The sequence below is a fragment of the Physeter macrocephalus genome, chromosome 9, assembly GCF_002837175.3.
Source record: "Physeter macrocephalus isolate SW-GA chromosome 9, ASM283717v5, whole genome shotgun sequence".
NCBI lineage: Eukaryota > Metazoa > Chordata > Mammalia > Artiodactyla > Physeteridae > Physeter > Physeter macrocephalus.
Genome location: NC_041222.1, coordinates 23562259 through 23586356, shown reverse-complemented (window position 1 = coordinate 23586356; position 24098 = coordinate 23562259). Strand labels below are relative to the sequence as shown.

The 24098-nt window shown below is 37.8% G+C and overlaps 1 protein-coding gene across 4 annotated transcripts in view; it reads left to right on the top strand.

The window, feature by feature from the left end:
- Nucleotides 1-24098, top strand: part of TMEFF1 (transmembrane protein with EGF like and two follistatin like domains 1) — a 98162-nt gene that overhangs the window by 59133 nt on the left and 14931 nt on the right. For all 4 annotated transcript variants that reach the window (XM_024126479.2, XM_028493749.2, XM_028493750.1 and 1 more), the window contains 3 exons: nt 8918-9066; nt 10944-11009; nt 22826-22949. In XM_024126479.2, the coding sequence (XP_023982247.1) occupies nt 8918-9066; nt 10944-11009; nt 22826-22949 (339 nt within the window). The remainder of the gene's footprint in view (nt 1-8917; nt 9067-10943; nt 11010-22825; nt 22950-24098) is intronic.

Sequence of the window (24098 nt, the reverse complement as noted above, 5' to 3'; positions counted from 1 at the left end):
TACGTCAGTTAAATGAGTGTGCTTGTTAGGTTCAGGTAGTTGACATGAAGGGGAGAGCAGGAACTTCATCAAGGCAAGTACAATTAAGAATCTGAGCCAGGCTTACCTGGGCATTCTGTTCTCTGGCTAAAAAGAGGGCAGTAGGCATCTTGGTAATGGCATCTAGCAATACAGCTGTCCACAGAGTGAAATTATCAATATTTCAGTGTGGGGACCTCCCTGGCGGCTCAGTGGTTAAGAATCTGCCTGCCAATGCAGAGGACATGGGTTCGATCTCTGGTCCGGGAAGATCCCACATGCCATGGAGCAGCTAAGCCCGTGCGCCACAACTACTGAACCTGTGCTCTAGTGCCCGCGTGCCGCAACTACTGAGCCCCCGTGCCGCAACTACTGAAGCCCGCGTGCCTAGAGCCCCGTGCTCTGCAACAAGAGAAGCCACTGCAATGAGAAGCCCGCGCACTGCAATGAAGACTAGCCCCCACTCGCCACAACTAGAGAAAGCCCATGCATAGCAGTGAAGACCCAACACAGCCAAAAATTAAAAAAAAAAAAAAAATTTCAATGTGGACTGGTTTCCCTCTTAATATAGCTGTCATCTTGGAATCTTCCTTCAATGTTGTGTCTTTTCCAACAACAATCAGTTCTCCAGTTCTCCTTCACTAACTGGGTGTCCTACAATTCGTTTCTTTTATGCACTTCTTGGAGTCAGCACAGACCCTACAGGGTAATGGCTTAGACCCGCAAATTGCCCCCACTTTAGACAGCAGCTGCAAATGAGGTTCCCTGTACTTCTGCCCAGGATACTACGAATATGGAGGTTCCTAAGACCTCCCTTAAGTTTCTATAATTTGCTAAAGTGACTTAGAATTAAGGAAAGAGCTGAGTCATCTCATTAGCATACAAAAGACTCTTTTGTCAAAGTTCCAAGGGTTTTAGGAGCTCTGCCAGGAACAGAGGACAAAGACCAAACATATTTTTTGTTATACCACAAGCATCATCCTAGAAATTCCTTTACCTCTCTCCTACATACGATATCCTGTTTCTTGCATTTTTTACCTTTAACTTTTTTGTTTTACTCTCCCATTTTAGTATATCTTTCAGTAGCTTCTTGAGAAAGGGTACAAGGTGAGACCTTATATTTAAGGTGTTTTTATCCTACACCTAATACTTGACTTATAACTTGATGAGTGCATAATTCTAGGTGGCAGATAATTTTCCCTCAGAATTGTGAAAGCATTGCTCTGTTGGCTTCTAGCTTCTAGCTGAAGTCTGACGCCACTCTGATTCACGGTCCTTTGTATATGATTTGTTTTCTCTCTCTCGAAGCATGTAGAATCTCCTTTTGGTCCTCAGTATAATGAAATTTCACAGTTCCTAGAATCTTACTGACTTCTGATTTGAGAAATTTTCTTCAGTTAGTTCTTTGATGATTTCCTTTCCTCTCTTTTCTATTTCTGGTGCTTCTGTTATTTGGATGCTGGACATTCTGGACTAGTCCTTTAATTTTCTTTTCTCTCCTATTTTCTATTTAGAAAAATTTTTGCTGTTTTTTTGAATTCGTCATTTCTCCTGTACTTTTTAATTTCTAAGAGCTCGTTTTTGTTCTCATGGTGCTCCTTTTTCATAGCATCCTATTTTTGTTTTATGATAGCAGTATGTTTTTGTGGCTTGCATTATTGGTATTCTATCTGCTATAAGGATGAGGTTTTCTTTTATTCATTTTTATTCAGTGAGTTTTAATCTGTTACTTTAACTTGTTTTGGGGGTTATATGGCCTTATAAAATGAATTAGTGAGTGTTCTTTCTATTCTCTGGATGATTTTGTGTAAGATTAGAAATGTCTATTTATTGAATGACTGGAATGAATGTGTTCATGAACTCTTTTTAAAAAAACACTTGGGGCTTCCCTGGTGGCGCAGTGGTTGAGAGTCCGCCTGCCGATGCAGGGGACGCGGGTTCGTGCCCCGGTCCGGGAAGATCTCACATGCCACGGAGCGGCTGGGCGCATGAGCCATGGCCGCTGAGCCTGCGGGTCCAGAGCCTGTGCTCCGCAACGGGAGAGGCCACAACAGTGAGAGGTCTGCGTACCACAAAAAAAATAAAAAAACAAAAAAAAAACACCTGGATCTGGTGCTGTCTTTGAGGGACATTTTTTTTTTTTCTGTGGTACGTGGGCCTCTCACTTTTGTGGCCTCTCCCATTGCAGAGCACAGGCTCCGGACGCACAGGCTTAGTGGCCATGGCTCATGGGCCTAGCCGCTCTGCGGCATGTGGGATCCTCCTGGACCGGGGCACGAACCCATGTCCCCTGCATCGGCAGGTGGACTCTCAACCACTGCACCACCAGGGAAGCCGAATTTGAGGGACATTTTTTAAACTGATTTCTTTAATGATTTTAGTACCATTCAGCTTCTATTTCTTTTTTGGTCAAATTTAATAGTTAATATTTTTTAAAGGTTATTCATTTCACCGAAGTTTTCAAATTTGCTGGCATAAAGTTGTTTACAATAAACTTTTATTATCTTTTAAACCATAATCTGTAGTCTTTTTAAGTCCAGATACTGTTTTTTCTCTCATCCTGCTTTGTTGATTTGAAAGTCTTTTCAAAGGACCAACTTTTGGCTTTATTGATCTTCTCTGTTGTAACTTTGTTTTCTATTTCTGTTTAGATGTATCTATAAATCTATATCCATATCCGTATCATCTATATTTTTCCCCTTCTTTTTTCGTTTTCACTGGATTTATTCCATTGCTCTTTTTCTAATTTCTTAAATGGATGCTTAATGATTTAACTTTTGGCTGTTTGTTTAATATTTGATATAAAACTTGAAAAAGGTGAGGGATCAAACCGAGTGGATGTTTGAGGGAAAAGTGTTCCGGGAAGAGGGGAAGCCCTGAGGCAGGAGTGTTCCTGGTGTGTTTGAGAGAAAAGCAAGACCAATTTAGTGAAAAGATTTTTCATGATATAAATGTGGAAAATAACTACTTATCTCCTTTCATCTGTCACTTTCCCTGCTGAGATGTCTGTTTTATGTGACAACTGTGATGAGTGGTGAGAACACCATCTCAGTCACTCATTAGATTTGTGATCTAAGGGTTTTTAACGTCTTTCATATTCAGCTTCCCTGTTCATAATTTGTTGTCATGATTAAAGAGGCAAATGTGACTATCCCTGCACAGTAGGTGCAGAGTAAATGGTTGTTAAATGTTTTGAATTTGACGTGTTTGCTGAAGCGATTTCTTTCCATTTTAGTGCACACTCCTGTGCTTGAGCATCCTGCCCTCTGCTGCCATTGCCAGTCTGCGAACACGGGGAACCGCTGTAATCAGTAGTGTCAGCGGCCTCTAGGGTCTGATACTGTCCTCCTCTCCTCACTGTTTCACTGAGCTGGACGTTCCTTGAGATGGTGGTTTCATTTTTTTTTTGTCACGTGCTATTGAAAACATTAGCAATGGTTGTTCTCACAGCTCTTGGTCTTACATGGACGTTTTCTACACGTGATCAAGGAGGTTCCTGTTGAGCTGCAGTGCCCTCTTCTGAGTCACTCATTTCTCCTTACTAGATTGGTTTGGGATCTTGCCTTTGTTGCTCAGCCTTTTTTCATCCCTGAAACTGTTCTGTAATACTTTCTTCCATTGGCCACCATTTATTCCTTAAACCTGGAGTCGGCAAAATTTTTCTATAAAGGACCAGATGGTAAATATTTTACATTTTGGGGGCCACATATGGTCTCTGTCACATATTCTCCCTCCCCACCCCTTTAAAAATGTAAAAGCTATTTTTGACTTGTTAGTAAATATTCTTATGAATTTAAAGTTTTTTTTATGGTGCCTTAATTTTTAAATTGTGAAAGAGAGCATATATTGAAAAGTTTATGAAAAACGTACACATTTAGTTTAATGTGCAAAAATGAAACAAATTGTGACTCCTGCCTTCCGAGCCAAGAAATATAGGGTATTGTCAATACTTTAGAGCTGCCCCCAGCCCTGTGACCCTCCCCAACTGCATCTTTCTTTGATCCACCCACTCTACTGCATTTTGTGGAAATCATTCCTTTGCTTTCCTTATAGTTTTATCACATGATAACCCTCCTAATAATATATTACTTGGCTTTTGTTTGATTTTGAGTTTTGTATAAGTAGAATCATACTATGTGTATCTTCTTTTGCTCAGCATTATGTTTGTAAGATTTATTCATGTTAATGCTCATAGTTGCTTAGTTGAATTCAGTTGCTTAACGTTTCCGTATCCTTTTATAGTCCATTTTAATGTTGATGGACATTTGGATTGTTTCCAGTCTTCTGTTCTCATGAATAATGCTCTGTGAACATTCTTATGCATGTCTTCTGGTGCACATGTGAAAGATTTTCAAGGGCCTTACTCAGTAGTGGAATTATTGGGCATGTGCACATCTAGCTTTTCCTGGTAATGCCTGTTTTCCAAAGTGGTTGTACCAGTAAGTTCTCCCTTCAGCAGAGGATAAGAATTCCCTTTGCTCCTCATCCTTGTCAACACTTGGTATTGTTCTCTTAATTTTTGCTGTTTAGTGAATGTGATGGTATCTCATTGTGGTTTAAATTTACATTTTTTTGATTATTGAACAGATTGAACACCTTTTTACATATATTGTTTTTATATGCTTCCAAGTTCTATGTCATTTTTAAAATTAATTTTTATATGTATTCTGGATACTGATTATTTGCTGGTTACATGGGCTGTAGTTTTTTTGTTTGTTTGCAGATTGTCGTTTTTATTCTCTTTGTGAGGTGTTCTTTATTTCAAAGTTAAATTTATTGGTCTCTACGTTTGATCTTCTAAGTCTTTTGTAGTTTTGCCTTTCACATTTAGGTCTTTAATTCACCAGGAATTAACGAAATCTTCAAACATGTAGAAGAGGAGGAAAAAATAAAGTGGACCCCTCCCCATATACCCATCACTCAGTTTCAGTTAGTGTAAAAAATCCAATTTTGTTTTATCTCTTTTTCCCTCCACCTTTTTTGGGGGAAATATTTTAAAGAAAATCCCAGCATTATGTCCTTTCATCTCTAGTTATTTCAGTTTTACTGATATTTTATCTGCTTGATATATGAGTTACAGAGAGATGCATGTTAAAATCTACTATGGTAGATTTGGCTGTTTCTCATTGTGATTTTATCAGTTTTTGCTTTATAAATTTTGAGGCTGTTTAAAAATATTTAGAATTGTTATATCTTCCTGGTGAATAAAATTTTTTATTATGAGGGATCTTCTTTCTCATAAATCTTTTCTGCCCTGAAGTCTCTTATGTTTGACATATATATAGATATATAGCCATACTAGGTTTCTTCCATTCCAGGTATGATATATCTCTCACAATTCTTTTATTTTGGTACAATACACTTAATAAAATTAACCATCTTAACTATTTTTAAGTGTGCTGTCCAGTGGTATTAAATACATTCATAATGTTGTGCTATCATCACCACCATCCTTCTCCAAAACTTTTAATCTTGTAAAACTGAAACTATATCTATTAAACAGTAACCCCCCCATTCCCCCCTCTCCCAGCCCCTGGCAACTACCCATATCATTACAGTTGAATATGTACCTTACAAGCAGCATATAGCTGGCTTTTGTATTTTTATCCAGCCTAACTATCTTTGTATTTTAACTAGAAAGTTTAGTTCACTTAAATATATTATAGGGAATTCCCTGGTGGTCCAGTGGTTAGAACTTGGTTCTTTCACTGCCTTGGGCCCAGGTTCAATCACTGGTTGGGGAGCTAAGATCCCACAAGCCCTGTGGCATGGCCAAAATAAATAAATAAAAGGTAAGAATTTAAAAAGATATATATAGATATATATATATATAATAAATACTGATGTACTTTGATTTTTAAAAAATCTTATTTGTACTTTTGTCCTGCTTTCTCTTCGTTTCTCCTTTCTTGCATTCTTTTGGATTTTTTTTCTCTATTAGTTTCAGTGTTATACATACTCCTTTTGGTGGTAACCTTAGCATTAACATGCTTATTCAACTTATCGCAGTCTAAAATTCATCAATATCTTTGCTCTTCTTAAAATACTGTAATTTCAGTCCCTCCCAATTTGTATGCTATCATTATTAATATTTAATTTACTGTTTTTAAAAAAATTTAGCAGCACCTATCATTGTTGTCATTATTTTATATTGTCAGTAATTTGTTAATATTACCTATATATTTACACTTTTGTTCTTCATTTATGTTTGCATCTCAGATCTTACTTGTAGGATCATTTTTCTACTGCCTTTATAATTTCCCTCATTGACAGTTGGCAGGTGACAAACTCTCTAAATTTTTAATTCTTCCAAATTATTTTTATTTTACACTTAACCATGAAAGATAGTTCTTTTTACATAGAATTCTATTTTATCCCAGCACATTGCAGGTATTATTTCACTGTCTTTTGGCTATAAATAAACAGTTTGGCTTCAGTATTGCTTTTGAAGACACCTGTCTCTCTTCTTGCTTCTTTGAAGGTAATCTTTCTCTTCTTTCTGGCTGCTTTTAAAATATTATTTTGTTGCTGTTGTTACAGAAATTCCACTGTGATATTTCACTGTCTGGATTCCTTTTTAATAATCCTGTTTAGAATTTATTAGGCTTCTTGGTTATTTAGATTACTATCTTTCTTTAGTTTTAGAAAGTTTGAGAAATTGCTGAGAATATTGCCCCCACCTTATTCTTTTAACTCATCTGGAACTCCAATCAGATGTTTATTAGCTCTTGTGACTCTGTCTTCCATGTCTCTTAATTTTTTTTTTCATATGTTCTGTCTCTTTGACTCTGTCATGGTCTGGGTAGTTTCCTCTGACCTGTCTTCCATTTCACGGATTCACCTTTAGTTTATCTAATCTCCTGTTAAATCTGCCCATGAATTTTTTATTTCTAACAGTGCATTCTTTATTTATTAGAAGTTCTTTTTGCTTCTTTTTCATATCGGCTTGCTCTGCCCATGGTGTTTTATTTCGTTGTCTTTTGTGGGTTATGAGATTGAGTGAGCATGTGTGTGATATACTTGTTTTTCTCAGAACTGTATCTTGGAAGTGTTTGAGGTCTAGGATAATAAAGTTGGGTTTCTCCAGAGAGGATTGCGTTTACTTTTGTCGGTTGTCTAGGGCCCCTTCCAGTCTTTGACTCTTAAAATAAATTCTGGACTTGAGGTTTTTCAGAACACCCAAGTAGTATTTTAAGTCATAATTGCTCATGTGAGGGTTGGTTTATAGTTTTGAATTCTTGGGGAGATGTTATTTCCCCCTCTCTTCAATGCTTTGTAAGCCACAGCAGAATATTTTTTTCCTTTAAAACAGTCCCCTTGGAATATGGCAACTCATTTATACTCTACCCTCATGCTTTTTTTAGGGTCTTTAGACTCTCCACCTAAGGTAGGTCAGTATTCTTCGTCTTCTGTTCTCAGAGGCCTGCAAAACCAAAACACTGATAATTGAATTTACCTAGTTTGGTAAATGCCTTCAAGGTGAAAATCAGCTTTAGTAAACTTAACTGACCTTTCTGTATTCCTGTCTTCATATAACTTTTGTCTTAAAATTCCTTGCTTTCTGGACAAATTATGAATGCATTTGGGGACATTTTGAAATATTTTGTCCAGTATTTTTTGTTGTTTTCATTAGGAGGATTAGTACAGGTTCTGAGTTCACCATGTTGGTGGAAGCAGGAGAGTATCTGTGTTTTTTATTTTTATATTCCCAGTTAGATTTTACTGTCCTTGAGAGGAGTGACCATACCTTGAACTTTCTTGGCCTTCTCTATAATGCAGTCTCAGTGTTAAGTGGACACTCAGTTTTACAGGTGGATGTGCAGCTAGGAAACAATTTTGAGGGTCTTCTATTTTACATATTTTATATCTATTATGTTTTTTAATCTTCCCAATTATTTGGTAAGGTTACATATATTATTACCTCTTTTACAGATCAGTAAACTAAGACTTAGAAGGAGGATATGGACACAAATCTGGTTATTAGTTGGGCTAGGATTTAGATTCATGACTTTTTAATAAATATATTTGTTTTATTTATTTTTAGTTTTGGCTGCATTGTGTCTTTGTTGCTGTGCGCAGGCTTTCTCTAGTTGTGGAGAGCAGGGGCTACTCTTGGTTGCGGTGCGTGGGCTTCTCATTGCAGTGGCTTCTCTTGTTGCAGAGCAGGGGCTCTAGGCGCGCAGGCTTCAGTAGTTGTGACTCGCGGGCTCTAGAACGCAGGCTCAGTAGTTGTGGCGCACGGGCTTAGTTGCTCCGTGGCATGTGGGATCTTCCCAGACCAGGGCTTGAACCCATGTCCCCTGCATTGGCAGGTAGATTCTTAACCACTGTGCCACCAAGGAAGCCCGATTCATGACTTTTGACTTATAATTCTGTGTCCTTTCTGCTATACCATGTTGCTTTCTAACTAATGTTGTTGACATTTGACATTTCTTGATTATTATCTCTAGATATGAAAATTTTAGAGAAACTACTAGATTAATAATATCTGGATGAAATTATCTCTAAATTCTCACCTGAAAGAAATTGTTAGCTGAGCATTCACTTTGCTTAAACTTTTATCAGTGACTTAAAACAATGTATTGACTTCTGTTACAGAAAGCAGAAAAAGAGAATTGCTTACAAACTACTATGTATAAGATAAATAAGCTACAAGGTTATATTTTACAGCACCAGGAATATAGCCAATATTGTATAATAACTTTAAATGGAGAATAATTTCTAAAAATATTGAATCATTGTGTTGTACACCTGAAACTAATGTAATACTGTAAATCAACTATACCTCAATAAAAAAGTTTAAAAGTAAAAAAAAAAGAAAGAATTGCTCATTTTTGCTGTTACAGCATTGTGAAATACTTTTGTTGTAAAATATAGGTAATTTTTTTTTTTCCAACAGGTGTGTATGTAATATAGATTGCAGTGGATACAGTTTTAATCCTGTGTGTGCTTCTGATGGGAGTTCCTATAACAATCCCTGTTTTGTTCGAGAAGCATCTTGTATAAAACAAGAACAAATTGATATAAGGCATCTTGGTCATTGCACAGGTAAAATTCATTCTACTTATCTAGAGACCTGTCTTTAATATTGAATATCACATGTCTGCAGTCTCATTTGTACATTTTGGTAGTGTTCCAAATTTGGAAAATGAGAAATCTTTGATGCTTTATTTTTTTATTACTATATATTTTAGAATTTCTTTGTTACTAACTTAGCTTTTTTTCCCACTTATTTTCATTATCTCAAGATACAAACAATGGTCTTGGTTTACTTATTTAGTTACTAAGCTGTTCCTAACATGGACTTGTAGATATATTTATAGTTCTTAAAAGTTGTCTCAAATTTGTAATGATTTTAGTTTAAGAATTAGCTTATTTTAATTAAAGTAAAACTATAAGTATTACCATATTTTTTTTCTTTGGCCGTGCCACGTGTCATGTGGGATCTTAGTTCCTGGACTAGGGATCAAACCCGTGCCCCTTGCAGTGGGAGCACAGAGTCTTAACTACTGGCCCGCCAGGAAAGTCCCAACCATATTTTTTTTCATCTTTTTTTCTAGAGAATAATAGTTTACTTTGTTTTCACATTTTCTCTGTAGTTTTTGCTCCTACATATTATATACTGTTAGAGATTTTGGCATGAAGTTATAGAGTGTAAGGAAAAATTATTACCTTCAGTTTAAAATCCTTTTTCTCTTCTTGCCATCATTTAGAAGCCATGATACCAATTAAGAGTGAATTTTGGTTTCTTTTCCTACTAGAAATATCCAGTCACTAAAGGCACAGGTTTTCAACCTTCTTACTCAGTAATACACACATGGGCTGAAATAATATATCATTTCCTAGTAACAAACAAGGGCCCCACACATTCTCATTACCTAGGATTGTGCATCTTTCCTGCTTACGAGGTCTAACCACCTTCCCTCTAAGCCCCGTCCCTTTTGGGGACTTATTAAAGGGATATGTTTTTATCTGAGCTAAGGGAAGAAAGTTGCAAGCCAAAGTTTGCTACTTTATACTGATAGCAAGCTATTTGTGAAATACTGAAAAACTGATTGCAATATCTGTGGTCTAAGCTACCGAAGAATGCCCAAGAAGCTCATCATAGGATTGCCACGTGGGGGTCAGGTGTGCACATGGTACAGGAAACTGCTGATAGGGACCCCTTGTAGGTGGAAGAAGTAGTATGGTTTGCTTTTCTTTCATGGGGTGGCATTTAGAGTGTAGGTAGGTTAAAGAGTAGCTTAGAGAGAGAATATCTTTTCTAAGGAACTGGTATGTGATTGAATGGTACTGTCTGGAATTTCAAATTCAGAACAGTTGGTCGTTTGAGGATTTTGTTAATTGAAACTCATGCTGATTTACACCCCCCCCACCCCACCCCCCGCTAGTACTGGGAAGCTGAAGCTTGTGCTTCTCAACAGGTGTTTATGGTTCATGTACAGTCTTCCTATCCTACTACAATTAATCAGTCAGCGGTCATTTTTATAGTAAATTTTGTCTGATAACACAGTTGAGGTTCCACGTTTATCTTAATCTGATATTTTTCCAGGGAAACTGGTGGGAGAAGGTAAATCTTGAGACCATTGTCCCTTGAAGAAAGGGCTAATCCTTTCTCTTCAGGGTATGTGTTATTTCAGTTAGCACAGGGAAGACTTTTTTTTTCAGGGAAGACTTTTTAAGGAGATGATATTTGAGCTGAAGTCTGAATGAAGTTAGACTGTTCATCACACAGAGTGCGTTTATATCTGGGATGCCTTGAGGCTGAGATAGAAGTTGCACAACAGATCAACAGAGTGGTAGAAAATGTGAGCAGGATAAGTGGAGAGAGTTGGGAAGGACCTCGAGCATTTGGAATATTTAGGAGTTTCATGGTGTGACTTAAACATCATATGTATCTTAATTTGAAAACTTTTCTCTTACAGACACAGATGACACTAGTTTGTTGGGAAAGAAAGATGATGGACTACAATATCGACCAGATGTGAAAGGTACTGAATCACAATTTCCCAAATTTTGGCCAGCTACTGAAATATGGTCACTAGCTGTCCTTAGTAGTTCTATTTCCATTATAACGACCTTTCTAACTTTGCTCTCTGTAGCAATATACAGTTGAATATTAGTAATAATATTGAAATAGTTAAGGTACTTCTCAGTTTACAGAGTACTTTCATATATGCTTTTTTGAAATTGAAATTGTTATTGAGATAATTATAGATTCACATGCAGTTGTAAGAAATTATACGGAAAGTTCTCTCATATTTGCTTGTAAAACCCTCTTTACCTCTCTAGAATCTACTGTTAACACTTACCCTCTGTGCATGGGTCTTTGAAACTTGTTCCCTCTGCCTGGAACTCTTCTTTGCCTAATATACATCTTTCCAGTCTCACCTTAGAAGTCATTTCCTTTTGGGAACTATCCCTTGACCCTTAAATCTAGATTAGGTGTCTCTCCTGCATACTCCCCTATCCAACCCCTTAACCTACTCTAAGTATAACTGTCTGTTCTGCTCATCTGTGTCCCCCTCTAGGCTATGAGTTCTGTGAGGACAGGAGACTGTATCTATCATGTTCACTTTGGGATTCCTAACACTTAGCAGAATGTCTGGTACTTACATAGATGCTCCACACTTGTCAAAAGAATGGATGCAGCTCAAAGAAGCTGTAGGATTTATTTGTACAAAGTCTTACATGTAGTAAAGGTCAGATTCTTAGGTCCTTCGACTGCAGGTCCAGTGCTCTTTCACTCCTCATTTTCATATTCATTATTTCATTTGATTCTTACAACTACTCTGAGGGGTAAGGACCAGTGGGAACATTGAGGCTCAGTGAGGTTATATCTAGTGAACCAAAGCAGGTCTCCATCTTGGGATCCTAGACCAAGGCTTCTGTATAATTGCTTTTCTACATGTGCATCTTCTACACATTTGTTTGGTTATACTAATGGACAATTTTTTAAAGATATGTGATCTACCTTTTATGCCTAATTTCTAAAAAATATATAAAATGAGAATAACAGGCCCTATCTCATAGAGTGTCATAAAAGTTAAATGAGATAATGCGTGTCAAGTGCTTTGAATAGTATCTGACATACTCATAAGTGTGCAAGAAATGGTAGCTGTTATTATCTTTGAATAATTTGTAATTTCTGTCACTTGAATCAGTTATATCCCATGAGCCCCTGACATATCAGTTTCCTCTGTTGATAGAAAGTGCTATATTTAAAAGAAGAAGTCTCTGTATTCTCATAGGAGACATAATAGATCAGTGCTAGTTTTATTCTTTATACTGATAGTACATGACCAGAATAGGAAGACTCTTTTTCAGTAGGTAGAAGCTCCTACTTAGGGCAATTTAGGGAATTGTGTATACCCAAAATACTTGTCTGCCTTTGATAAAATTACAGGGATAATTTAGTGCCTAAGCCATTTTTGAGATACTGAACATTCTTTGCACATAAGAATTTGTCTATAATGCAAATGAAATTATCATAATCAGTAGATATAATTTACTAAGTGCCTACTTTATGCTGGTTATTTTACTAGAAATTATTGATGGATAGAAAGATATCTAATACATGACATCCATCTTTAAAGAGCTTGTGATACAATAAGAAATGAATATAACCTAATTCTAACAAAGTAGAAATGGGTTATTGTCATAAATGTAGTGCTGTTAAAAAGTGCAGTGGGAACTCAGAAAAGAAGAGATTACTATTTGGTGGGGGATGGTGAAGATCTGAGAAACTCATGGAAGAGGTGGAATTTGAGCTGAACCTTGAAAGATGGTTAGGATTTGAACAGATGTCATATTTAAGGAGGATGGAAGAGCTTGAGTAGAGGTATGGATGCAAACAAACATTGTGATAGAGAATGTATTGGAGAATGATAAGGAATCCATTTTTGGCTGGAGAGTAGGAGGCTTAAGAGGCAGAAGTGGAAGGCAAGACTGGAAAAGTAGCTTGGGGCCAGATTGTGTAGTCTTTTTTTTTTTTTTTTTTTTTGGCTGGGTCCTAACCCCTGGACTGCCAGGGAATTCCCATGTGTAAAGTCTTGAATGCTGTGTTATCCTAGGGCATTTAAACTTCATTTGTGGGCAGTGGCAGAATCATTATATATTTGAAAAAGGCAAGACAACGAAGTTAACCAGTTGAATGCATTATATCTGGCAGGAATTGTGCTTATTATTTACTTTGGACTAGAGGCAGGGCGATCAGTTAAGTAAACTCAAAAGGAATAGATTACTGCTTAGATATGGGGGATAAAGAGTTCGAGCTCAGATGACTTAGTTGATGGATTCTATTTATAGAACTAAGAATGTTGGGAGGGGAAAGGTGTTTGGGGTAAGGTAAGGGAGGAGTTGATGGTGGAGGTGATTAATTTTATTTTGCAGTTTGAGTTGCTTGTGGAACTCACCCAGGTGACTTTGCTTATTAGCATAAATTTGTGAGTCAGTCAAGGGGACAACCGAAGTCATGAGAACAAGTGAGAGAGATTATAGAGCTGTATTGTCTGGTAGGGTAGCCACTGGACACATGGCTATTTAAATTTAAATTTATTAAAATAAAATAAAATTAAAGGTTTTGTTTCTCAGTTATACTAGCCATATTTCAAATGTTCAGTAGCTCCATGTGACCCGTGGCTACCATATTGGACAGCATAGAAATAGAACATATCAAGAGTTGAAGAGAGTTCTGTTGGACAGCATTGTTATTTAGAAAGGAGAGGAGGCTAGGGACTTCGTTGATGGTCCAGTGGGTAAGACTCCACGCTTCCAATGCAGGGGGCCTGGGTTTGATCCCTGGTTAGGGAACTAGATCCTGCATGCATGCCACAACTAAGAGTTTGCATGCAGCAACTGAGAAGTCTGCATGCTGCAACTAAGAAGTCCACATGCTGCAACTAAAGATCCCGCATGCCACAACGAAGATCCCGCATGCCACAACTAAGACCCAGAGCAGCCCCAAATAAAAATAAATAAATAAATAAATATTTTTTAAAAAAAGAAGGAAAGAAAAAAGAAAGGAGAGGAGGCCAGGATGAAGCAGAAAGAGGATCCAGAGGAAAAAAATCAAGAGTACAGTGGCACAGAAGCCAAACAGAAAGTTTGGTTAGTAGTTTAAAATGCTGCATAAAGGACTTAGATGACAAGCATCAAATTTGAACACAAGGGGATCATTGGTAATCTTGGACCAAGGAGTTTCTATAGAGTTGTGAAGATGAAATCCAGATTGTAAGAGTTAACACATGTGCTAGTAGTAAGGAATAGAGGTCAGAGGTAACTCTATTTTGTATGTTTACCCCATTTGCTTTTTTTTTTTTTTTTTTAAATTTTTAAACCCCATTTGCTTTTGTTGTTTTTTTGTTCTCACAAGCATTTATAGGAGCCCCTTAGTAAATATTCGTGTCCCCAGTACACAACCAAGACTAGGTAAGCAGGATCTAGGAATGGAGGCTACAAAGTGAAAAGCAGGGACACAGCATCAGCAAGAAAAATTGGAAGATAGTGCTCAGTAAGAATGTTGTAAAGCTGAGCTCTTGGAGAAGAGTGCTCCCAAAATGGAGCATTTGAATGTTCAGCATGGTGGCTGAATTAGTGCTTTTCTTGGGCTGTTGGAAAACCTGTGGTAAATATTGAAATTGCAGTGTTAGAAGCTTGGTTGTAGATGTTGAAGTCACAAAGGGATATGATGGCAGAGCATGAGGTGTGTGGGAGCTGGGTATGTGACATTTTAAAAACTTGATTGTAGGGCTTCCCTGATGAACAGGATAGTATGATGAAACCTCATGTACCCAACCACCATCAACAGTTAAGAGCATTCTGTCTTTCTTGTTTTGCCTATATATCTCTACCCAGTGGATTATCATTATTCTTATTTTACAGGTGTTTTTTGAGGTGTAATTTACATACACTGAAAGGCACAAATGTTAGCTATCAGTTTTGACAAATGGATATACCCCATCTGCACTACACCTTATCGTAGTCTATAACGTTTCCATATACCCAGAAAGTTCCTTTGTGACAAGTGACATTTTAATGTGGCCATTTTTATCCAAAGATGTTTTCATACAGCCTAAAATCTAACCATATTAATACAGCTTGTTTGATATGCTCTTTTAAAAATGGTCTTGATAAATTTGCCTCATCAAAAGGTAAGCCTGAGCCAGTTGCTAAAATCACTGAAGGAAGGTGAGAGTGTGTGTTGTGGAGCGTGGTGGAGAGTCATGATGAGGATGGTTAGAAGGCTGCGTAGGTGGATGGTACAGACCCCTCCGGGAGGGCGGTCTTTGGGAGATGAGAGTGGGATGCTGATCTGGAGGTGACAGGTGGTGAGCACAGCAGGGGAAGATGAAAGGAAGGGGGATGGAGGAGTAATGTGATTTTGGTATATCAGGGAGATGAAAGGAGTACTTCCTAAGCAAACAGCTGCGGAGATGGATGAGTTTATGTGCATTAGAAAAGGTGTTTCACTGGGCAGAGTAGAAAGACTAGGAAAGAAAGAGTTAGGGTTGATAAGGAAAAGAGTGGGATGTAGACATGAGAGAATAGGGGGTGTTGGAGGGTAGGTAAGAGTTTCTACCTAGGTAATTAATTCTCTGTTGGGGTCCGAGGAGACTCGGGTTAGGGAAGGATGTGTTAGTGATGAAGCTTGGGGCGCAGGGTGGTATAGGGGAAGCAAGAAAGAGTATACTGAATTTCTTAACTGTAGGGATTTGTGGAAATAATGAGCCCTAGAGTTACCTATGCAGTATTGATGTTGTTTCCACCTCAGCAGCACCTTCTAGGTGCATGTCTTGGTTGTTAATAGCAACTCCTGATGCTTTATTTGAGTGGAGCATGGATGGACCAGGACAGATTGCCAGTGAAACATGGCTTTGCAGATAAGCCATCTGGAGCTGGGCTTTCTTACAATATCATCACTTAGAACCATACTCCCCTTTGTATTTGAAAACATTGCCGCTGGTGGCAGATTTGTTTCTGCATGCCTCTGTGGGGTGGAAGGAGCTGATGGGTGACCAAGCACACTTTTTATAATTGTTCAGAGACTAACACTTGCAGCTGTTGTTCATGGAGCCTGTCACCACTTGCCCGACGGCATTGTTTGTGCAGGACTGTGCCCAGTTCTTGCTGTGTGAGGCTACATCTCTGCTGTGGTTTCTGAAACTGTGCTTTATTACATCTTTAAAGCCTTTTAATCTTTCCTTTTTGAAGTTATCTAATTTACTTGGCCTAGAGAACAGGTGCTTGGACATTCCACTTATGTCCATTCCTTACCCATCTCCCAGAGTAGCTCGGTGAAGTAATAGTGTGATGGTTAAGAGCTTGTGCTCTGAAGTCAGACTTGGTCTACACTTAAAGGCTGTGTGGCCTGATTTCTCTGAGCCTCAGTGATCACTTCTATAAAATGGGGGCAGTGATATCTACTACCTAGGATTACTTCAAGTATTAAATGCTGTGTCACTGAATTCCTTATCAATGTTATGGTGATTGTAAATATTTTTGTTCTCTAATTTCATTGTTAGTAGCCTGGCTGTGTTAAAAGTTCTTGCCATTGGTGAGTCTGCCTGTCTATAGCATGTTTCATGTGGTTCATGAGTGACAGTAGGGTGTTCATTCACTCAACAATTCTTTTTTTTTTTTTTTTTTGCGGTACGCGGGCCTCTCACTGTTGTGGCCTCTCCCGTTGCGGAGCACAGGCTCTGGACGCGCAGGCTCAGCGGCCATGGTTCACGGGCCCAGCCGCTCCACGGCATGTGGGGTCTTCCCAGACCGGGGCACGAACCCGCGTCCCCTGCATCGGCAGGCGGACTCTCAACCACTGCGCCACCAGGGAAGCCCTCTACTCAACAATTCTTAATCAGTACCGCCCTACTGTGTGCCAGGTGCTTACGCATATTTAATCCTCATCACAGCCATATTATTGTCATTTTGCAGATGAAGAAGCTGAAACTGTGAGAGTTTGTGGCTCATGTAGAATGGCAGAGCAATGATCAGAATTCAGACTTTCTGACCCTAAGCCCTGGTGCTCCTTCTCTTGTATCACAACTGTTCCAGAATTCTGCACATTAGAAAAGGTGTTTCACTGGGCAGAGTAGAAAGACAAGGAAAGAAAGAGTTAGGGTTGATAAGGAAAAGAGTGGGATTTAGACATGAGAGAATAGGGGGTGTTGGAGGGTAGGTAAGAGTTTCTACCTAGGTAAATAATTCTCTGTTGGGGTCCAAGGAGACTCGGGTTAGGGAAGGATGTGTTAGTGATGAAGCTTGGGGCGCAGGGTGGTATAGGGGAAGCAAGAAAGAGTATACTGAATTTCTTAACTGTAGGGATTTGTGGAAATAATGCCTGCTTTCTCTTGCCTGCTTTCTCTAATTTTCTTCAGAATATTTAATCTGCCCTCAGCTATCATCTTGGCGAACACTTGTTCTCTAGCTTTAATCTTTTTCTAAGAACTAGTTTCATACGTTCAGCTGCCTAGTGGGTCTTTGCACTTACATTTTGTTTGAACTGCCATTGCCTGAACCTCCAGGAACTACCGTCTTGCCTGGAACATGATAGGTGCTTAATAAATACCTTTCGGAGGACTGGAGGTCTAAATTTGAACTCAGTTTACTACATTCTCTCTCCTGTTGTTAGGCTCACATTAGAGTCATTTTTGCAATTTTTTTATTGTGGTGAAATATATATAACAACTTGTACCATCTTAACCACTTTTAAGTGTTTAGTTCAGTGGTATTAAATAAATTTATGGTGTGGTGCCACCATCACCACCATCCATCTCTAGAAGTCTTTTCATCTTGTGAAACTGGAACTATATCCATTAAACAACAGCTCTTCATTTCCCCTTCCCCTCAGCCCTTGTAACCACCATTCTGCTTTTTGTTTCTATGATTTTGACTACTCTGTATACCTCACATAAGTAGAAATCATACAGTGTTTGTCTTTTTGTCACTGGCTTGTTTCAATTAACATAATGTCCTCAGGGTTCATCCATATTATAGCATATGTCAGAATTCCCTTCCTTTTTAAGGCCAGAATAATGTTCCATTGTATGAATATACCACATTTTGTTTATCCACTCATCCATTGATGGACACTGGCGTTGCTTCCTGTTTTAGCTATTGTGAATAATGCTACCATGAATATGGGTATATAGCTATCTCTTTGAGACCCTGCATTCATTTCTTTTTGGTATATATCCAGAAGTGGAATTGTTGGATCATAAGGTACTTCTACTTTCAATGTTTTGAGGAAGCACCATACTGTTTTCCCTAGTGGCTGTACTGCTATATATTTTCACCAACAGTGCCCAAGGGTTACGATTTCTCTACATCCTTGCCAATACTTGTTATTTTCTGGTTTTGGGGTAGTAGTCATCCTAATGGGTGTTAAGGTGCTATCTTGTAGTTTTGACTTCCATTTCCCTAATGATTAGTGATGTTGAGCATCTTGTCGTATGTTTATTGACCAATTGTTTATCCTCTCTGAAGTAAAGTTGTTTTACACAATTCTATATTAGGAGCATCTTCAATAAGGAGGAGAGTTCTGTTGTACTAAGCACTTAAATGTTAGTGGGTTGGTTGCTGCAGACTATATAAAGGGTGGAACTGGGGGAGTTTGACCTTAAGAAAAAAAATTGATAGGCAGTGGGTTAGGTGGTGAGCAGACATGGGGAAATTCACACAAAGTTAATGAGAGAGAGATTTCACTTAACATGAGGAAAATTTGATAGTATTGGGATTAACTGTATTATGTTGCGTTCCTTATCTCTGGAAGTGTTTAAGTAGAAATGGGATCTCGAGGCTATAACTAAAGAAATTCCTTCATCAGACCAAATGGCCTCCAAGGACCCTTTCAGATCTGAGTTTCAGAGCTCATTTACTTTCCAAAGCATCTTCCAGCCATATTTATTTTTTCCTGTGTTTCTAATATCTATTCCTACTTCTGAGCTCAGGCTTTTCAGTGCCACAGTTTGGATTATGTAGTAACCTCCTAATTGGTCACCAGGTTTTACCTTTATCTTCCAATTAATTCTTAACAGCTTTTTGAGATATAATTTACATTCTATTAAGTTCACCTGTTTAAAGAGTGCAATTCAGTGTTTTTTTAGTATATTTGCAGAGTTGTACTAGCATCACATCATAATCTAATTTTAGATCATTTTTCATCACCCTCAAAAGAAACCTCACACCCATTAGTCACTCCTCATTGCCTCCGAACCACCAGCCCTAGGTAACCACTTTCAGTTAACTTCTTTTGTAAAACGTGGCTTTCATTGTGTTGCTTTCCAGCTAAGAGGAGTTCAGGGTCCTCCCTGTCCATATGATTAAGAAAACATTTCTCACCTGAGGTTCAAATTTTTCCATACTCTGATTTCAGCTTATTTTTCCAACTTTGACTTACACCTTTCTCCAGTCTGAATGTACAGCTCTTGCTAGGTCCATTTAACTCTCGTTCTTGAGAGTGAGAACAGGTGCGTTATATACCTGTCTTTTGGTTTCCACCATTCCTCTATCTAAATCTGTCTATGCTTTGAGACCTAACTTGAGTCCTACCTTTTCTGTGAATCCTTCCCTGGGTTATTTTGCCTAAAATGAGTTATCCTTTGCATGTGAATTTCCATAGCACCTTGTAAAACCTTCTTTTGGTATTTTGTTGTACACTGTCATGTGGGACCCCTTCCCTTTTGTTGTTCAGCTTTTTGTGTGATTCCCTAAATTGATTATAAGCTTCATAAGGGTAGGGACTGTGACCACTTTTTCTTTATACCTTCTGTAGATTAGCTGAGCATATGGATGTGCACAGAAATAGTATGTAAGTATAAAAGAATGAATGGTGCCGGCACTGAGCAGGATGCTGACTTTGGACTCTGGAATAGACACAGATTTCAAAGTCTTAATAGACGTGTCCATGTTTTATATGGCTTTGCTTTGTCTAGAGCTTGATACCACATTCTTTATTAATTCATTCAATAAATGCTCTTGCTGTCATACTTTGTCTATTAATTTCTCAAAACCCATTATTAATTTCGATAACTTTTTCTTATTGCTATCATGCATGTGAATTCTCTGATCGCTTTCAGCTCTGCATTATTCTTGAAATTTCCTGCTGTTTCTAGGACTCGGTTATGGTAGATTAGTACATTACCACAGCCTCTATAGACCAATACAGTCTTTTTGTTATACACTTTATAGGACTTTGTTATTATAGGTTAGTACATAGCCTCAGTCTCTATAATCCCATTATTATATACTTCCTGGTGTATCATACCATGAAAATATCATGTTCTGAGAAGTTGCAGGGTGGTGATAAGCACTATGGGAGACAGTTGCATTTCTCGAGTCACTTAATGGCTTGGTTGCGAAGGTAGAATAGTACTTTTGGCTTGATACCATAGCAAGAAAGTACTACATGCTAGGGGTCAGGGGTTATACAGAAATGAGTATTACAAGCATCTAGATTCTCAAGGAGCTCACAGTCTTATGGTAGAGACTGATTTAAAAAACCTAAATAGTTATAAGACAATATCGTGAGTATTGTAGTACAGAAGTGGGTACTAGAGTTATAGCAGCCCAAAGGAGGGATTGATTTCTTTTGCCACAGCAGAATTACAGTTTGGGAGCTGGAGGAGACCGTATATGCCCTTTGAGGACAGGATATATCTTAACCATTTTTCTATCCCTGGCACCTGGCAGAGTCCCTGGCATATGGAAGGTGATGAATGATGATAAATGAGTAAGTCATCTATTCTGTGTTGTCCAATACGGTAGCTACTAGCCACGTGTGACACTACTGAGTATTTGAAATGTGGCTAGTTGGAATTGAGATGTGCTGTGAGTGTGGAGTGCTCATCAGATTTTGAAGACCTATTTGAGAAAAAAGAATGTAATCTATCAAAATTTTATGTGTTGATTATATATGTTGAAATGCTATTTATTTGATATATTAGGTTAAATAAAATATATGATTAAAACTAATTTATCTATTTCTTTTTACTTTTTAAAAATATGACTACTAGAAAATAAAAAATTATGTACATGTCTTGTATTATACTTCTGATAGACTTTGCTGATCTCATTCAACTCTCAGAAATGATTTGACTAAGGTTACAAAATAGCAGAGATACCCTTAAAATTGAGACTTTACGTGTTGGATTTCTCCTAGTTTAGTTCTCTTCCTAGGCATAAATTAGTATAATGTAAATATATAAAATTTGAGGTAAAGTGACATAAGTTTGGTCTTGTTAAGGATGACGTGATACTCTCTGCTGTAGTTATCTTATCTTTGAGCTTAATAATCATTAAAATTTTTTTCCTTTTGTATGTAAATTTTGATCTCCAGAAAAATCTGCATGTTCAGTTCTCAGTTTTTTCACACTTGGTACTTCTATTCCCATTTCTCTCTTGCTTTTCCTCTCCCCACACTTGTATAAACAGATATACACATAGCCTCCTATTTATTCCTTCTTAATTTATCTCCATTAACTTTCTTCAGATTATATTAACACTTTATTTGTATTTTGGGGAGATAAGCCTTTGCTGTTGCATGATGTGGTACATGGAGGGCTGGTTGGTTTAGTGGTCTTGTACGTACATTAATTATCTCACATAATCCTCTCAAAACTGCATGAAGTATAGTCCTGTTGTGGTCCTGACTTTACAGTTGTGAAATCTCAGGCTTAGAGAGGGTGTTATGTTCAATGTCACACAGCTAATTATGCACAGAATCTGTAAGCTGGAACTGTATGAAACGGCAGGAAGCCTGGGAGTTTTTCCTACACATGGACAGGCCTGTAAACATTGGGGAACTCTGGGTCCATAGAGCTGCAGACTAAAGTATTAAGTAAAAAGTAAAAAAAAAATCCATTCCAAATTGTGTGAGTATGTGAATGAGTATGTGCATATGTAACTATATGAGAGAAAGAGACAAATAAGGATAGAGAGAAATGAATGAATGAATGAATATCATTGATTTAGAAGACTGGGTCTCCATGCCTTCATCTTTCCTGCCCTTTTCTATCTTTCCTTCCTGACTCTTCCCATTCTGATAGTGGTATTACTCACCACCCTTCTTATTTTCTTCAGTTCAACACAGTTCAGTTCAAATCAGTATGCCTAAGTCCAAACAGATGTTCATTAACATGTTTACAATGGTTCTCTTCGGTTAGAGGGATTTCAGGTGATTTTAAATTTCTTTTTTATTTGTTCTCTGTATTATTTGAATTTTTTTATACTAACATATACGAAGAAAAACTATATAAAAAGAACAGCAAAACTATTTTCATTTGGGAAAAAATCAGTATGCTGGATAGTTTTCATTCCAAAATAAACCTTTTATCCTAAAATTTCAGAATCTCATACTTGTTCTCTGCCATACCAGTGTTCTTTGGCCTCAGTTTCATAGCCTCAAGGTGAATGGTTACAGTAAGTCAGTTTTCCAAAAGCCAATGCTGTATACACCATCTCTCTGTCACAGAGGTGAGATTTCTTTTAGAAGTAACATTTATTTTTATAGCAAAGATGTTGAAGGTTTTGTTTTTTTTTTTTTTTTTGGCAGATTGTTTTCAAACAGCAGTAGCTCACAGTGGTCACATCCTGCAAATATTTTTAAATGCTTTGAGTCTAAAGAGCCTACCTGCTGTGTCTGTGGCATAATGAGACCTTGGTTCTGGTCCAGCCTCCTATCTGATACATTTCCTTTCCAAATTACCCAGCAAGGGGTGAATTTATTTGTTGCCTTAGAACCTTTGAAAAGTCCATATTTTTCAGTTTGCTTTTCACTGTTTATTGACCTGTTTTATGTTCTTGTAAGATGCTAGTGATCAAAGGGAAGATGTTTATATTGGAAACTACATGCCTTGCCCTGAAAACCTCAATGGTTACTGCATCCATGGAAAATGTGAATTCACTTATTCTACTCAGAAGGCTTCTTGTAGGTAAGTCAGAGTACCTCCAGATCAGAGGTGAGACATTTTTTCCATCATTGGTCACTGCTCTATAGAAGGCAATGAAATGGGGATTAAAAATACTACTAAAAGGTAGTATTTATTTGCAATTGAGTTAAAAAATAAATTAGCATCATTTGGAAAAAATTGGCAAGTAATATGCAAAAACAAAAACAGATGTTCTATTAGGGTTTTGAGATGGACTTAACATTTTTAATATTATGCTATGTACTTTTTAATATAAAAATATGCCATAAACCAACATTATTTTGGTTTTTAGGCAATCTATCATAGAGTGGTTTGAGGGACTAGAGAATGTGTTAAGAACCGAGGACATGTAACTCAAATAAAATTTATAGTAAAGTAGATTTCTAAAAATACGGGAATATGGTTGTAGAATCAGGTGTGATATGAGAGATGGAAACAGAAAGGGTGTGAATCTTCAACTGTGTGATTCCAGAGAGGTTATGTGACTTGTTCAAAGTCAGTAGCAAGTTAGAAATAGAGCTGAGACAAAACTAGGTGTCAAATTTCCTGATACTCAACCTGATGATCTTTGTGCTTTTTGCTTTTCTGTGTCTGTACTGATAACACTTCTTGCCGCTGCTTCTGGGAGCTTGTCCTCCACCTCAGGATGGTCTAGTGGGCCAGGCAGTGTTTCCAGACTGGGGGAGATTGCTCTCATTCTGCTCACTCCTGCCCCGCTGCAGTTTGGCCAGTGAATCTTTCTCTCAAGAAGTAAAAGAAAGCTGTGTGAAACCAGGTCTCCTGGTTCCTCTATTCCTTTAGCTCCATTCTCCTGACTCTTTCCCCCACTGCCCCACTCTCCTCCTACTTAAAAAATAAAACAAAACACTATAAACTGTTTTAATCGTTATTAAGAATTCTTTGTTAAGCTTTCTGCTTCTTCCTGATTGAAAGGTTTTCTTGTGTTTGAAGGAGCTAGCACCAGCCTCCACCTCCCCACCCCTTTTCCTGAACATTGAAAAAAATACAGCCATGCTGTGGCACATATATACAATGGAATATTACTCAGCCATAAAAAGAAACGAAATTGAGTTATTTGTAGTGAGGTGGATGGACCTAGAGTCTGTCATACAGAGTGAAGTAAGTCAGAAAGAGAAAAACAAATACCATATG